Source organism: Mytilus edulis, chromosome 8 (genome assembly GCF_963676685.1).
Source record: "Mytilus edulis chromosome 8, xbMytEdul2.2, whole genome shotgun sequence".
Lineage (NCBI taxonomy): Eukaryota > Metazoa > Mollusca > Bivalvia > Mytilida > Mytilidae > Mytilus > Mytilus edulis.
The window spans coordinates 71,830,108-71,845,156 of NC_092351.1; the positions used below are offsets into that span (position 1 = coordinate 71,830,108).

General features: G+C 31.4%; 1 protein-coding gene across 4 annotated transcripts in view; it reads left to right on the forward strand.

Moving 5' to 3' along the window:
- Positions 1 to 13,642, forward strand: part of LOC139486187 (prestin-like) — a 42,137-nt gene extending 28,495 nt beyond the window's left edge. For 2 of the 4 annotated variants that reach the window (XM_071270976.1, XM_071270975.1), the window contains exons 10-19: positions 137 to 214; positions 1,336 to 1,431; positions 1,867 to 1,973; positions 2,711 to 2,780; positions 3,451 to 3,615; positions 3,874 to 4,119; positions 4,736 to 4,790; positions 8,552 to 8,667; positions 9,888 to 9,973; positions 12,259 to 13,642. In XM_071270976.1, the coding sequence (XP_071127077.1) occupies positions 137 to 214; positions 1,336 to 1,431; positions 1,867 to 1,973; positions 2,711 to 2,780; positions 3,451 to 3,615; positions 3,874 to 4,119; positions 4,736 to 4,790; positions 8,552 to 8,667; positions 9,888 to 9,971 (1,017 nt within the window). In that variant the 3' untranslated portion in view covers positions 9,972 to 9,973; positions 12,259 to 13,642. The remainder of the gene's footprint in view (positions 1 to 136; positions 215 to 1,335; positions 1,432 to 1,866; positions 1,974 to 2,710; positions 2,781 to 3,450; positions 3,616 to 3,873; positions 4,120 to 4,735; positions 4,791 to 8,551; positions 8,668 to 9,887; positions 9,974 to 12,258) is intronic. The other 2 variants (XM_071270978.1, XM_071270977.1) reach the window with 1 other exon arrangement.
- The last annotated feature ends 1,407 nt before the right edge of the window (positions 13,643 to 15,049 follow it).

Below are 15,049 nucleotides of genomic sequence, written 5' to 3' on the forward strand. Positions count from 1 at the left end.
GGACTGGCAAACAATTATTATTCTTCAACCTGTAGTTAACCAGAAATATCTATAATAGTAGGACAATTATCAGACGGAAAACTGGATTATATTATATTATATCTTAAAAAAACTGAGTTTTATTTTTTCATTTTAGCTAACGAGTGTATTTTCTGCCGCTCTTGTGCTCGTTGTTATTTTGGTCATTGGACCTCTCTTTGAAGATCTACCAAATGTAAGTATTTCTTAAATAGGTCAATTTCTCCATCTTCTTAATATGTGTATCATTGTTAAGACACTAAAAGAGGGACGAAAGATACCAAAGGGACAGTCAAACTCATAAATCTAAAACAAACTGACAACGCCATGGCTAAAAATGAAAAAGACAAAAGTGTCACAAACCTAAAAAAAAAGAAAATCATGCAATCGTTTGAATTACCTGAAGTTCTGGATGGGGTGTACATAATTAGAACAATGGGCACAAAAATAATAAAGAATAGAGAAAATTAGAATATAGAAAATAAATGTCGGCAATAAATAAAATGGCCTTGAAAAAAGAATGCAGCCACAAAGAACCCCTATCCCAGACCTTCTTTCGAGAATACTGTTAGTTTACGGCTATTGTGTGTGAAGCAATACATGTAAACCGTTTAAGAGTATAAAAGGACAAATATAAAACAGCCAAAAGGTAGTTTTCTTAGCTGCAAAACGTAGTTAGTTATTGTAACAATCTGAAATGAGATATAGATACAAACAAGGTGATGTGGTATATATTATCATTGAGACTACTATTCACAAGAACCCAAATACCTGGAATATCACAGTACATGTATGTTAATAAACTTATTAACACTTTTGGTATTTAGCTGTATTTTGTCTCCGAATGACTTTATGTCACCTCCGATTAATTTCCTCAAACAATCACTTTTTTTAGTTGTGACATCAAATGATTTTCTGTAATGGCGGACAAATTTGCATACAAGTGTATACACGTCTTTTATGACCTCACTTAAACCCCATTTGTATGACATAGATGCTGCTGCTGGATCCAACTATTTACCGTATGTACTGTTTGTCAATTTAAATCTTATGTTTTGATTACCTTGTTCACCGAGGCGATGATAGGACAAGATTGCTAGTTTAAATTATATGTACGCCAAAACAATAATTATTTTCTGTTACAGGATAAAAAGTAAAATCATAAAAAAACTGAACTCCGAGGAAAATTCAAAACAGAAAGTCCCTAATCAAATGACGAAATAATCTGATAAGCTATCGTCACAAGTCATAAATCTTTTTAAAAACTTGAGTAAAAAAATATTATTCTTAAACACTGAAATTAACTTATTCTTTCAGTGTGTATTATCATCAATCATTGTGGTAGCATTGAGAAGCATGTTTATGCAGTTGTTCCAGCTTAGAAAGCTCTTTCATGTATCAGCTTATGATTTTGTAAGTATGATCAAGTAATCCATTAATATTGTATAATTCTCAGTCCGTATAGATAGAACTGCCTATATATTTTACCAAATTATCAAAATCAGCTATTTATATTTATATCAACCAATTATGTACCTTTGTGAAGTAGACTCAAAGCACAAGTATCTGATACAAATTTTATATTGGTTGCATTTGTTATAAAAATCAGGAGATTGAAAGTCATAATCAAAATGTAAACCGCCCACAAAACAATATTATTTTGACCTTATTTTATAAATAGGGCGTTCATACAACAAAATTAAACATAAGGTCATTTTCCCTTCCGTCTGCCTTTAAACTATCCATCCGCTAAAGTGTTCGATTTAAAAAAAAAACACCAACTGATTGCTTCATATTCTAAAATGACGAATTGAATACTTATTTTTTCTATGATTCTTTATCATGTAGGTTATATGGATAGTAACGTTTGTATCAGTGGTAGTATTCTATGTAGACATTGGCTTGTGGGTAGGAATTGGATTTTCGTTTGTGACAGTAGTCGTCAGAACTCAAGTGTAAGTTTGTATTTATGTAATTTTACATTTCTTAAAATATTTCCAATAGTCCCATTTATTTTCATAATTAACAGTCGATGCCACTGCTGGTGGACGTTTCGTCCCCGAGGGTATCACCAACCCAGTAGTCAGCACTTCGGTGTTTTAAATTTTTTGTAAAACGGAATATATAACCTAAGCCATAATTGGCACGACTTTTTTGGAATTTCGGATCCTCAATGCTCTTCAACTTTGTACTTGTTTGGCTTTATCAATTTTTAGATATGAGCGTCATGATGAGTCTTATGAAGACGAAACGCGCGTCTGGCGTATTAAATTGTAAACCTGATACCTTTGATAACTATTTATTATTTTCAAATCTGTAAGTAATTATATGTTTAAGTAATATGTCGTATTATTCTGCATCTCACTTTCATATCTATAAAAATCCGTTTTGAAAAACGAGCGACTAAGTCTAAGAACACATTGAAATGCTCAAGGAATTCAAATCTCTCATACGGGTTTATCGTATGTAAAATGGTTGGTCTATTTAATCAGTGTTATTTAATTTTCATATTTTACAAATATGATACAAATATTATTTGTTATAAAACATGACTCATTTCTACTATACAAGCTGTTTTTTAAATCTTAAATATTGAGTTTGAATTTGCAATACAAAAGAATAGCTTCAATATTTAGTTATAATCATTATCCTAATTGCTGCATATATATTAAATACAGGATTTATTTTTTAGTGCTAAGGCCAGGATATTAAAGAAAATCGATCCCGTTAATGCATTCGCAGATGAATCTAAATATATTAAGGTACATATAATTGTTATAATGTATGCTTTAGTTGTGAAAATGAACGTTTGAAGAACTTAAGAAAATTTTCTGAACAAAAAGGAAACACAGTCGATTTCGTAGGTAAAACCCCATTTTCAGATCTGACATACAATATCATTGATCTTATGATTTCCTGTGACATCTTTATTTTTTTTCTGAAAACTATGGTAGTTGAAACTAGAAATTGAGAATATACCTAAAAAATATTATTTATACATGATAAGAATTTCAATGTTGAAAATGACAAAAATATCGTAAATTCACAATCGGGAAGGTTCACAATAACTGACAAAATCAAACATCATTAACAAACTTCTTTCCTATATGTTTCTCTTGTCTTTACCAATCTTTTGATGGAACTCCTTTCTAATATTTAAAAATTCGTTCCACTCTGGCTCCACGGTATGATACTGATACCGTATATGAATTGATCTTATCATACATTAAATTGACTTCTTATAATATTTATCTCAGCAAACTTAAAAATAAAACTTTATTATTAATTACAAAATTCAACATCTGGATATTCTCAAATACAATAAATACCAGCACCATGATTGTCATCTTTATAATACGAACAACTGTTTAACTTACAGACACATCATTATGAAACAAATATAAACATGACTAGATTTAATTTAATTTACAGACTCGCGGATTCTCTGGAATAAGAATTGTCGGGTTCAACGCACCACTATATTTTGCAAACGGCGACCTTTTCCTCCGACAAGTTTATACGTTATCAGATACAAAACCAGAACGTGTAAGGAAACAAATTAAAAGACTTGGATCCATATCGGAATTCAGAAGACAGGTATGAAAGTGAACTTTACTAGAACGTTGTTTTAGCAAATGGAAAATGTATAAATGAATGCAATCTTTTCTACGTATGACTGAAGTTGCAAGATTTTAGACAACATGAATAAATACTTGTAATTTAATTTGTTTGATATTATTTTCATTCTGTTCTTAATATGTCACAAACGTATATATGAACCATAACTAAAAATCCTACATGCTCATTTGATGTTTTATATGATAGTCATTCTGATGATGTTTTGTTTTAATCTAGAGTTCCCTCAAATCGCTAGAGTCTATATCATCATTCCGTTCAGCTCGTTCTGATACCTCGACTAGAAGCTCAAATCCAGGAAGCTCATTAGAAGAGAACGGATTCTTGCCAACATCAAATGATCTTGCTCCAATGGGGAGACCAATAGATACCAGTATGGCCGACTGTGGATACGTCCACCATATCATTCTTGACTGTTCCTCCATGTGTTTCATTGATACGGTGGGCGGAAAAATTCTTAAACAGGTAATACTACGAATAGTTTTTTTAATGAGAATTTGCTTACTCATTCGAAACATTTTGTTATATGTTCTAAATTCACGCCAATGTTTTTCTGTTTATACATAGACTAATGATAGTTATTCTACATTTACAATTAGCTCACTTTATATAATAGGTCAAATCGGACCCCAAAATATGTTTGAACAACACATTTATATCATGATGGATCTACTTTGGCGATAGTTACATATGAACGCTATTTTACTTAGAAAACCAAAGGCAATAAAAAAAAAACCAACCAACCAATTTGAATCCAGGATACATATACAAGGTTATATTACCACACTAATTGGGAACACGGTTATCAAAGGAGCAACTTAAGTTTTTGTTTACATTTGATGAATTGTTTTCTCATTAACTACTTTACCGTATTTCCCTTTTGTTATAACTATAATTTAAAGGGATGAATGATATAATTGACCATTAACTAATAAATTGAACAGTAAATTCTTACGTGACCAGACAACCATTAAGCTTTTAATAATAAAGTAATTAAAGGAGTAGCTACTTATTATTTTGTAAAGAAATGGTTACTTTTTAGTTGATTAACATTGATATATGTTTAATTCATTTTTTACAGTTGTGTGACGATTATAAGTCAATTCATGTGACAGTGCTTTTGGCGTGCATTTGTGGTATGTATAAATAAATTTGAAAATAAAAAAATAATACCGATAGAATAATAATATGTATAAATGATCAATATCACGGCCGACACTCGGCTAACCGAGAGTTTGGTCGGTTAATCCATATTGAGTATGCGGCTATATCGGCGGTTGGTCTGTTAATCGGGTTGGCTAAAGTCTGTTAATCAGGTGTTATCGAGAAAATCATTGCAAGATCAGTATGTTTCATTGTATAACTTTTTAATTATATTTATATCATAAAAACAATTCATGTCTGACAAAACGATTTGGAGTACTGAATCCAGTGGTGTAATTATTTTTTTTCTAGCTTCAATGAACGATCTATAAAATGAAAAGGCGAGTTACTCATCAGTAAATTTATACACATTTTACACACACAAAATGTACACAAAAATGACAAGTTGGTTGAGTTTACTTGAATGCAATATTTTGAACATCGAAAAAAGACAGGCATTATATTTGTTTACCATATTAACATCAATATGTAAAAAATCTACACGAAAAACTGTATTTTGGTGACATAAATCATTTGTTTTATAAAAATGTGGTCTGTTAATGGGTCGGATGTATAAAACTGGGTCTGTTAATTAGTCTGTTAAGAGTTATGAATGACATTACAAGCATAATATAATTGCTATATGGGGTGTTATCTGATTTAAAGGGATAGACTCAAGATTAGTGGCTAGAATATATGGAAACAACACATGAACAATGAAACATAAATTTAGACAATGGAATCTGAAAATTGATAGAAATGGTTTCAAAAAGTGTAATATCAAAGTAATATTAATTTCAAAAGACAATACATACCGGAAATAAACTCCTCATAGATACCAGGATTGAAATCTTATATTTACGCCAGACACGCGTTTCGTCTACGAAAAACTCATCAGTGACGAAAAAAATGTTTAAAAGGCCAAATAAAATACGAAGTTGAAAAGCATTGAGGAAACACAACTAATACCGGCGTCACATATCAGCGTCACATATCAGCGTATAGCACTGGCGTATTCAAAATCATTTACGCTGCCAATACGCTAGTAATTTTGGATGCATTTAACCTGTCAATCATATTTGTAACGTGTGCAAAACGAGATTTAAGCGTGTATTGGGCGTACTAGAAACGTATGTTGGCGTACGTTGTATGTTTTTTTATGCTGCATACACATTTCCTGGGATTGTAGCGTTCATCAAGCGTATTTACTTTCCTTCATTGGCTAGAGGAATAGGGGGAGGGTTGATATCTCATAAACATGTTTATCCCCGCCGCAATTTTGCGCCTGTCCCAAGTCAGGAGCCTCTGGCCTTTGTTAGTCTTGTGTGATCTAGTATACATATTTTTTAAGGGGCCAGCTGAAGGACGCCGACGGGTGCGGGAGTTTCTCTCTACATTGAAGACCCATTGGTGGCCTTGGCCTGCTCTATGGTCGGGTTGTTGTCGCTTTGAAACATTCCCCATTTCCTTTCTCAATTTTACCTTTGTATTTCGACGTACTACAAACTTATGCAACGCGCTTTGAACGATTGCTAAGGCAGCAACCATTTTTCTGGGGGGGGGGGGGGGGGGGGGGGGGGCTATGGGGTTTTTTTCTGGACAAATTTTTTCTTTCAATTTTAGCATTACATATAGTGGCAGCTGAGGGTGAAACAAACAAATTTTTTTTCTCAGAATCAAAAACAAATTATTTTTTTCTCCAAAAACTGGAAACAAACTTTTCCAAAAAAAACCATAGCCCCCCCCCCCCCCCCCCCCAGAAAATCAAATGGTTGCTGCCTAAGCGTTCCTATGGCATGCAACTAACGTATACCGACTTTGTCAATTAACTCTGTACGTTTGGTGCACGCCGGTCTATACGCCAATGTGTGACGCCGGCATAAAGTAATCAATTCCTGAGGTAGAAAAGCCTTAGTATTTCAAAGAAAACGCATGGAATTTAACCAGCTGCATTGCAACACATGACAGATTCATAGATATAACAGACTTTGAACAGACAAAAAAAAGGCTGATTGATAACTTGGCGTAAATAATAAATTCGTGCGAATTCGAGCGGCCAATCAGCCCATATAACGCTATATTGAAGTGACACACCCTTCAATGAAATGCAAAAAAATAAAATTAAAATAAAAGTTCTCTTTCTATAAGGATACTGTTGCACCGTATTGTAATTTTTTCGTCACAAGTACATCTCATTTTTTTCAATGTGAAAATATAAACTAAAGGTAGTAAGACTATTGTCGTGGCTAAATAACTCTTAACTGACACGATTTAAATTGTCCAAACCATTAACAGACTGTATTCCCCTAATATTCATTAAAATATGGTATTACTCAACTTATATAACAATTATGAAATAATTATCAATGACAATTATTTTTTTAGAACCAAAGTACTATTTTGTGTCTTTTAAATCATATATAAAATTGTTTTTTAGCCTTTTATCCAAAATATTGCTATGCGTACAAGCATAAAAACCACATACTTGCGAGACGCCTTTTCGTTTTACTTAAAACTGCGCCGGCTATGCATTTTTTTTACTGATGGAAAATGTTCTATGATAGATATCATTTTGTCAGACACTTTTCTTTTTTTGATGTGGTTCTCATAATATGGCAAAAATCTGTATATTTAACAGAGTTTAACATTAAATTTTGAGTTTTACTCTTAACAGACGTATAACCAACCCGATTAACAGACCAACCGCCGATATAGCCGCATACTCAATATAGATTAACCGACCAAACTCTCGGTTAGCCGAGTGTCGGCCGTGAATATCGTCTCTCAAAAATAAGTATTTAGAAATGTTGTTTCAAATTTTAATCAATGTTTATTTTTTTTCGAATGTAAATAAGTTACAATATTGATATATATATATATATATTATTTCTAGTAACAGTGGAGTGTTCGATACACAATAAGAATCGATTGTTTATAGAATTGAATAAGAACGAATCTAGACTGTCAAAAATGTGAACAAGATTAGATTTAATAATTAACTGTTGTCCTAGTTGCTTACACCCTGACATCAGGTCAAAATAGAATATGATGGAACCTCATGGAAAGAAATAACAACACTACGGTTTGCATCAGGGTTCTGGCATAACATTGCTCATCATAACTTAACCTTAAATAATTAAATTAGATGTATGTTTCATTATAATACTTTATTCTGATTGGCTACACTGCAATCTCGCGTTATTCCTTAATCAACTTCATTACACAATCAAATGTATCATTCATGATGATACGAGGTCCCACAATAAAGTGCACAGGTAAATTAAGTAAAAAACTTAATAAAAATCGTGTTTTCATGATCCTAGCTAAAAAAATGTCATTATAAGTATTGAATGCTTCTTTTTGTAACTTCATAGGGTTGTAAAAACGTTGACTGTGCGCACAAAATGTACTTCGATCAACGATTTTACCCCCAATGAAGTTCTTAAATATGAAGATGTAAGTTATTTGTATGAGGCAATGCACGCAGTTAGACTGCACTAAAACAGATAAATAAAGTTATATAACTGAAATTATTCGTAAGCTTCGATTAGTGAATTGCAAATTTAAAACCAGTGAAAAGAGAAACGGTACATAATCAAGTTAAGGTGCCGGAGGATTTTTCTTTCTCCAAAAATGGCAGCTATACCAGAAATATCAACCGCTATAGAATACTGTATCATAATTATGTTTTGTTATTTTAAGAACAACTCATTCCGTTTTATTTGAATCTTACACACATATATTCCACTTTCAGATCAGGCATGGTCAGTGCTTGAAAAGACGAAGTTTGTGGAAAAATATGGTGACAATACGTATATGACAGTTGAAGATGCAGTAACTGCTGCTAGACTTGCATCGCCAGCAGAGGAGGTAAGAATAAGCAAACGTTTTCAATGATAAAATAGAGCTATGTTTCTCTTTTAAATTAATTTTGGTTCTGCACTTACAACGTTTGCTCTACTAACAAATAATATTAACAGTATAACTCTTTTTAATGAGTTTCGGATTTTCAGATTTTTTGTCTCTAGCATCACTAAAAACATATCTATTGTCGAAATGAGCATCTGGCGGAGAAAAATTGTTTTCATTAATGAAGATAATTGCAATTTCATATCACAGTGATGTGAACTAGTCAATTACTTTTCTTTTCTTAGTGGGTTATTGATGAGATGGATTAAATGAAAATATTTGATTTAGTAAGGTCAATTTGTTATTCACTAATTAATATATAATGTATCTCATTTTAGTAAATGGCTTTTGGCGTTATAATACAGTATAACAAAATACCGAATTCGAAGACAAATACAAAAAGGTGAAGTCCATAAAATCTGACAAAATAAAACGCTATCAATCAACGAATCAACGAAACAACTGTTACTTTATTGAACCCTTTTTGAAAAAAAATACATGGAAGACTAGCTAAACACCGCCAACTTTTATGACAGTGGTGTATAGTTCGTTTTATTGACAAAATTGTCTGGCATATACAGTGACTATCATTATTAACTCATCAGATACCACGCTTTGTGTTTCGTCTACAAAAGGCTCATTGAATTAAACAAAAGTAAAAATGTCAAATAAGTACGAAGTTTAAAAGCATTGAGAACGATACAATTCGAAAGATTATTCAAGCTAAAGTTATCTAATCCTATTCTGTTGTAAAAAAATCCTTTTTCGAAAAAAAAATTTCGATTTTTTTTTCTCGAAAAATGCAAAGTTTTGTAAACTGTTTATTGATAATGATTATAATGAGGATGTTTTTTTTATACCATGGCGGACTTGCACGATCGCCATTTCACAATTGATTGACCACATCAATGATAATTCGTGTCAATATAAAAATGCTGACAACTGGGCTGGTGATACCCTAGGGAATGGATATCTCTTCCAATGGTTGTAACTTAAAAAAAACCCCAACACATCTTAAATTGCGAATGAGACGTTTAGGGGTATACATTACTTTTATTTGACTGTAATATAATAATTTATTTGCATTGGAATTTTTATGAAAACAATTATGTTTTTTTTACACTAATGATATTTGTTTGCATGCACATGACTAACAAAACTAACAATTTACGAATTTTCAGAGAAAATTGCAAATTTATCTTGAAACTATTATGGAGGAATCCGAAATTAACACAGAGACACAATTAATTTCCGATAATACTTGACAGTGAGTAAAGAAATTCACTGGGGATAACTATGGCTACATTCCCATATACATTTTCTTTGACCTTAGTTTTAGTTGATCTTTTTTATGATATAATGTCATTTTATTTATTTTAAATGGTGGTGAAGAATTTGCAAATAAATGACCGGAAATGAATGGGATTTACTGGAAATTACTATCGCTACTACCCATACTAGTATCCTTTTTCTCTCAACCTCTCTTTAGTTTTAGTTGATCTTATTATCATATATTGACAACATAGTAATTGAAATGATATTAATTACTAATAAAATTTATGACAGAATATAAGCAGATTTGACATTATGATTTATAAGGAAACAATGAAAGAGAAAAAAAAACACTTTTAAGAATTTAAATTACTCATTCTGACATCGGTGGTTTTGCTATTCAATTTCTCCCAATCACGATAAATAAACTATTTGTTGCATTAATTTGTATGAATATGCATTAATGATATTACATCCGGAAAGTGAATGATACAATAACTAGAAATGCTAATACCCGTGTATCATTTATGACTTGTAAAATGAATAGGAGACTTAAAAATGTCGCATAAAACACCAATTTTCTTCCTGTAAAGAACATATCTTTTCAGTGGAACTTATAGTTTGAATATAATTTAACAAATTTAATGATTAACAATAAACCGATAATATCTTGCCTATACTTCAAGTCAATTTCTGTAAAGGCAATGAATTTGTTCGAACACCAACGAAAAAACTTTTGCACATTCACGGTATTTCAGGATATTGTCTTATAAATATCGATAATAAGTACATACTTTCGGTTGTTGCATACACTATATCTGAATTTGAATGCACATAGACATTTTGACGTTTCAACTATGCTTTGTTGCTTTGAATTAAAAAAATCCATAAAACGGTACCAAATAACTACTTAATATTTGCATGTTATATGTGTTTTGTACAATATCAGTTCTTCTTGATTTTTAGAGATTTCAATACTTATTTCTTTATGATACTCATCTCTGTTGGGAGTGGTGCTTTGAGGTGTTGGTATTTAATTGATATGAAAAAAGTAAAATCACAAAAATACTGAACTTTTTAACTTTTTAAATTGTTATTTGTATGGAGAGTTGTCTCATTGGCACTCACACCACATCTTCCTATATCTAATTATAGGAAAATCAATTCGGAAAGTCCATAATCACATGGCAAAATCAAATAACAAAACGCATCAAAAACGAATGGACAAGAATTGTCATATTCCTAACTTAGTACAGGCATTTTCAAATGTAGAAAATGGTGGATTAAACCTGGTTTTATAGCGCTAACCCTCTCACTTTGATGACAGTCTCTTCATATTGAATTTTTATGTAACATAATGCCATTGAAATGATTATTATTTCCATTATGAAATTTTGTATATCTATTTTAATAGCTCAGAGAATTTCAGAAATTTTCAATCAATACATTGTTTTTCCTTTTGCTATTAAAATGTGTTAAACAATATGAATTCTATAACAATTATATATTTGATGGGAAAGCATAAAGGCATCATAATCCTTACCAATTTGTGCCAATTCAAGCTCAATTCATCTGTCGTGGTTTTCAAGTTGAGCAATTAAGTTACCTTTTATTCGTCCAACTTGATTACTCCCCCATTATTGACTCCTGGATATGTATCGACATCGAATTTTGAAAATATCATGCATTTCTGTTAAATAATACTGACTTAATAGTTGAAAGAAATTAAAACTTCTAGTATCATATATGAACCAGACATCATACCCAGATTTGTATATATTTGTTTTCGTTCATAGCTTTAAAGCAATCACTTGAAAATGAATTCAAAATACCTGACAGTGTGTAACTTAGAAGCTAAGAATAAACTGATGCAATAAAAATACCTTTAAGAAATATGTAACAAAAGATCCTTAAGTGATGCCAACTAATTTGACCACGTGTTTGCCTTAAATGCCAGGATGTAAGAAAAGAAGTGAGGTCATCGGTTTGCTAATTTGTTATGTTATGTTCTGGAACCCTCGGAAAGAGTGTATGATCTAATAGGCTGAATACAGATTAAGATCAACGTTGGTTTATTTAATATATATTGTATGTATACCTTACGAATGACCAATTATTATGTTATTATCTACAGAGAATTTTTTAAAATTAATAAAACTTAAATTCGATAATTTATTCTCTTTGATCGTAAAATCATATTGTAAAAATGAGCATGTCGTACTCGCTTATCTGTTTATAACAATGTAGCAAATTAATAAACAAATTTTATTTTATTTTCAGCCCGAAAATATTCACATGTAAATAAATCCAGTAGGATCATACGGGTACCAGTTATCACTCCTGATATTCAAGCAGTGGAAAGTAAGGGTAAAACGAAGATTGAACTCCGATCATTTCAAGAAGGATATACGAACTAATAACTAGTTATTCCATTTGCATACTTTTAAGTACTGATGATGTTATAGTTTTGAACAAATGTTGTGTTTTAATCCCACTAGTGCCACTGCTATACTTGTTACGAATGAAACTTTACACCAGACATCGTTCATATGTTTTTGCTGATCTAAAAAACAATTTAGGTTATAGTTTAAGATTTTACTGTCTTTAAACAAATTTTAAATAGTAACTGATAAAATACAAATAGAATTAGCATGCTTTCTTGTAAACAAAAGTGTACACTGTGAAAAATTTCTTTGTAATTCCTATTAAATCTCTGTTTCCTTTTTTTCTACAAATGTCCCCATAAATGCTCAACTCTAATAAATGCAATGCCAATTCAAGTAATGCTGGTAAATAGAGCATACTGTTTTTCGGCCATATTGGTCACTGAAATATGGCAATGCATTTAAAAAAGTGCATGTAATTTGGTTTGTTTTCTTTTCTTCAAAATAAGACATTTTGTAATGTTTGCATCGTTTATAAATATTGTTCATTTTACTTTGCCTTATTTATCATACTGTATGTATATATGATATTTGTTTGCTTCATATACTATTATTCTTCTTTTTATGTATTCTTTCTATCTTCTTTTAATAAACTGTTTATTTAATCAGGGTATTATGTAGTATAGATTATAACTCATGTCACTGTGACGAGTTCAGTATAGGTGGGATACGTCACTAGTTCTTTACATGTCCATGATTTGTTTATTACTGTGTAAGAAAATACCTGATAAATCGGCTCTAAATGATAAAAACCTTAATGTATGTTTTTAAAAAAAAATCTACACCAGAAACAAAACATTTCAAAATGAGATTGAAATTTCATACCATTTGTTTTATTGCAATCGACCATATAGCTACACGTTTAGCAACTCGTTTTTATTAGACTGAAAAACTTTTTGTCTGAAATTGCAATTTTGATCGACCTAAATGTGACCAAATGGGTTATTTGGCAAGGAAAAACGAACCAAAAAATCTCTTTTCAGCCTTTCTGTGAGGAAGTGCTCAATACAAAAATAGTCTTATACAAATTATGAAATTTTAAAATGTGTATGACGTCATATAAAACCGTAAGATATCTGGTGTTGGTCTGCCAAATAAGCGTGTTCATGTTGAACACACGATATAGATACGATTATTGTGATATTCTTGTTAAACAGTTTTGTTCATGACATTGTATGATATTGATGCATTAACTGTAAATAAAAATATTGTTATGTTAATGTAGTTTTGTATTATTCGATAAATACATGAAAAGGTTGACTTAGATAAAGGAAGATTGTTATATCGGGACTGATCACTTTCCAGCGGTTAAAATTATTACCACAGTGAGCTCGCGTTTGGATCTCCGAAAAAGGTAATACATTCGCAGCAAAGTCTGATGATCATGTATTGCAAAACCTCTCTGAGGGCTCGTATGATATGTAATGCAAGGCTAAATGTCTTCCTATATCAAAATTACCTGCTCTCATCCCGGTCGTCACATCTAGCAGAAGCTACCTATTATATTGATTGCTAATTTGATTTTGTTCTGCGGATGCATAGAATACGTGCCATTGGATGCAAAGGAATCAATCAATTCATCAATATTTAGGTGATCTGACCTTCCATCTGTCATATTTAATCCATGGTAAAAATGTTGTTCTTCATGTTTTATTTCTTTTACGCGTATCAGATACAATTATCGTTTGTTTGGAAAGTGAAAATATTTGTCACTGGAATAATCATGACAATGTTAAAAACAGAGTGAAACCAACGTTCACATGACTCAACGATGATAATAGTTTTTTTAATCCACGAATCGCACATTAAATAAACTCAACATAGATACCAGGTTGAAATTGTGTAAGCCAGACACGAGTGTGTTTTACCTAGTTGAAGTGAACCTAGCTATTCAGTTACAGGACGTCAAATATTTCAATCCTTTCTGGGTTGATTTAAAATACAAAAATAAGTAAAAAGTTATCAAAGGATCATGATAAGCAATGAACTAACTTGGTTGTTAAATTTGATATATGCTTTTTTGTGCTTTTTTGTTAAATATTTGTTTGTTTTTGTTCTGATTGAGATTGTGACACGTTGATGACTGCTGTAACCCTGTTTGTTTTGTTCACGCATCGTTGTAAATATAATGGAATTTGATGCGACTGTCATACAAGTGAGAGGTTTAGCACTATAAAACCAGGTTCAATCCACAATTTTCTACATTTGAAAATGCCTGTACCAAGTCAGAAATATGACAGTTGTTGTCCATTCGTTTTATGTGTTTTATCATTCGATTTTGCCATTTGATTAGGGACTTGCCGTTTTGAATTTTCCTCGGAGTTCAGTATTTTTGTGATTTTACTTTCTACAAAAGACTCACTAGTGATGCTAGAATCAACAGAAAGATATGCCAAATAAAATATTAAGTTGATAAGCATTGGGAAAAGTTTCGAAAAATATAGCTAAGGTAATTAATTCCTGTGGTAGAAAATCTTTGTTCTTTTGAAACTTGAAAGTTTTGTGAAGGGTTAATTTATAATTATGATCATATCAATACTAATTCATGTCATCATAGAAGTTCTGCCTAGTGTAGTGGTGATACTCTTTGTGGAAGGAATCCTCCACCAGTCGTGGCATCGAACCAA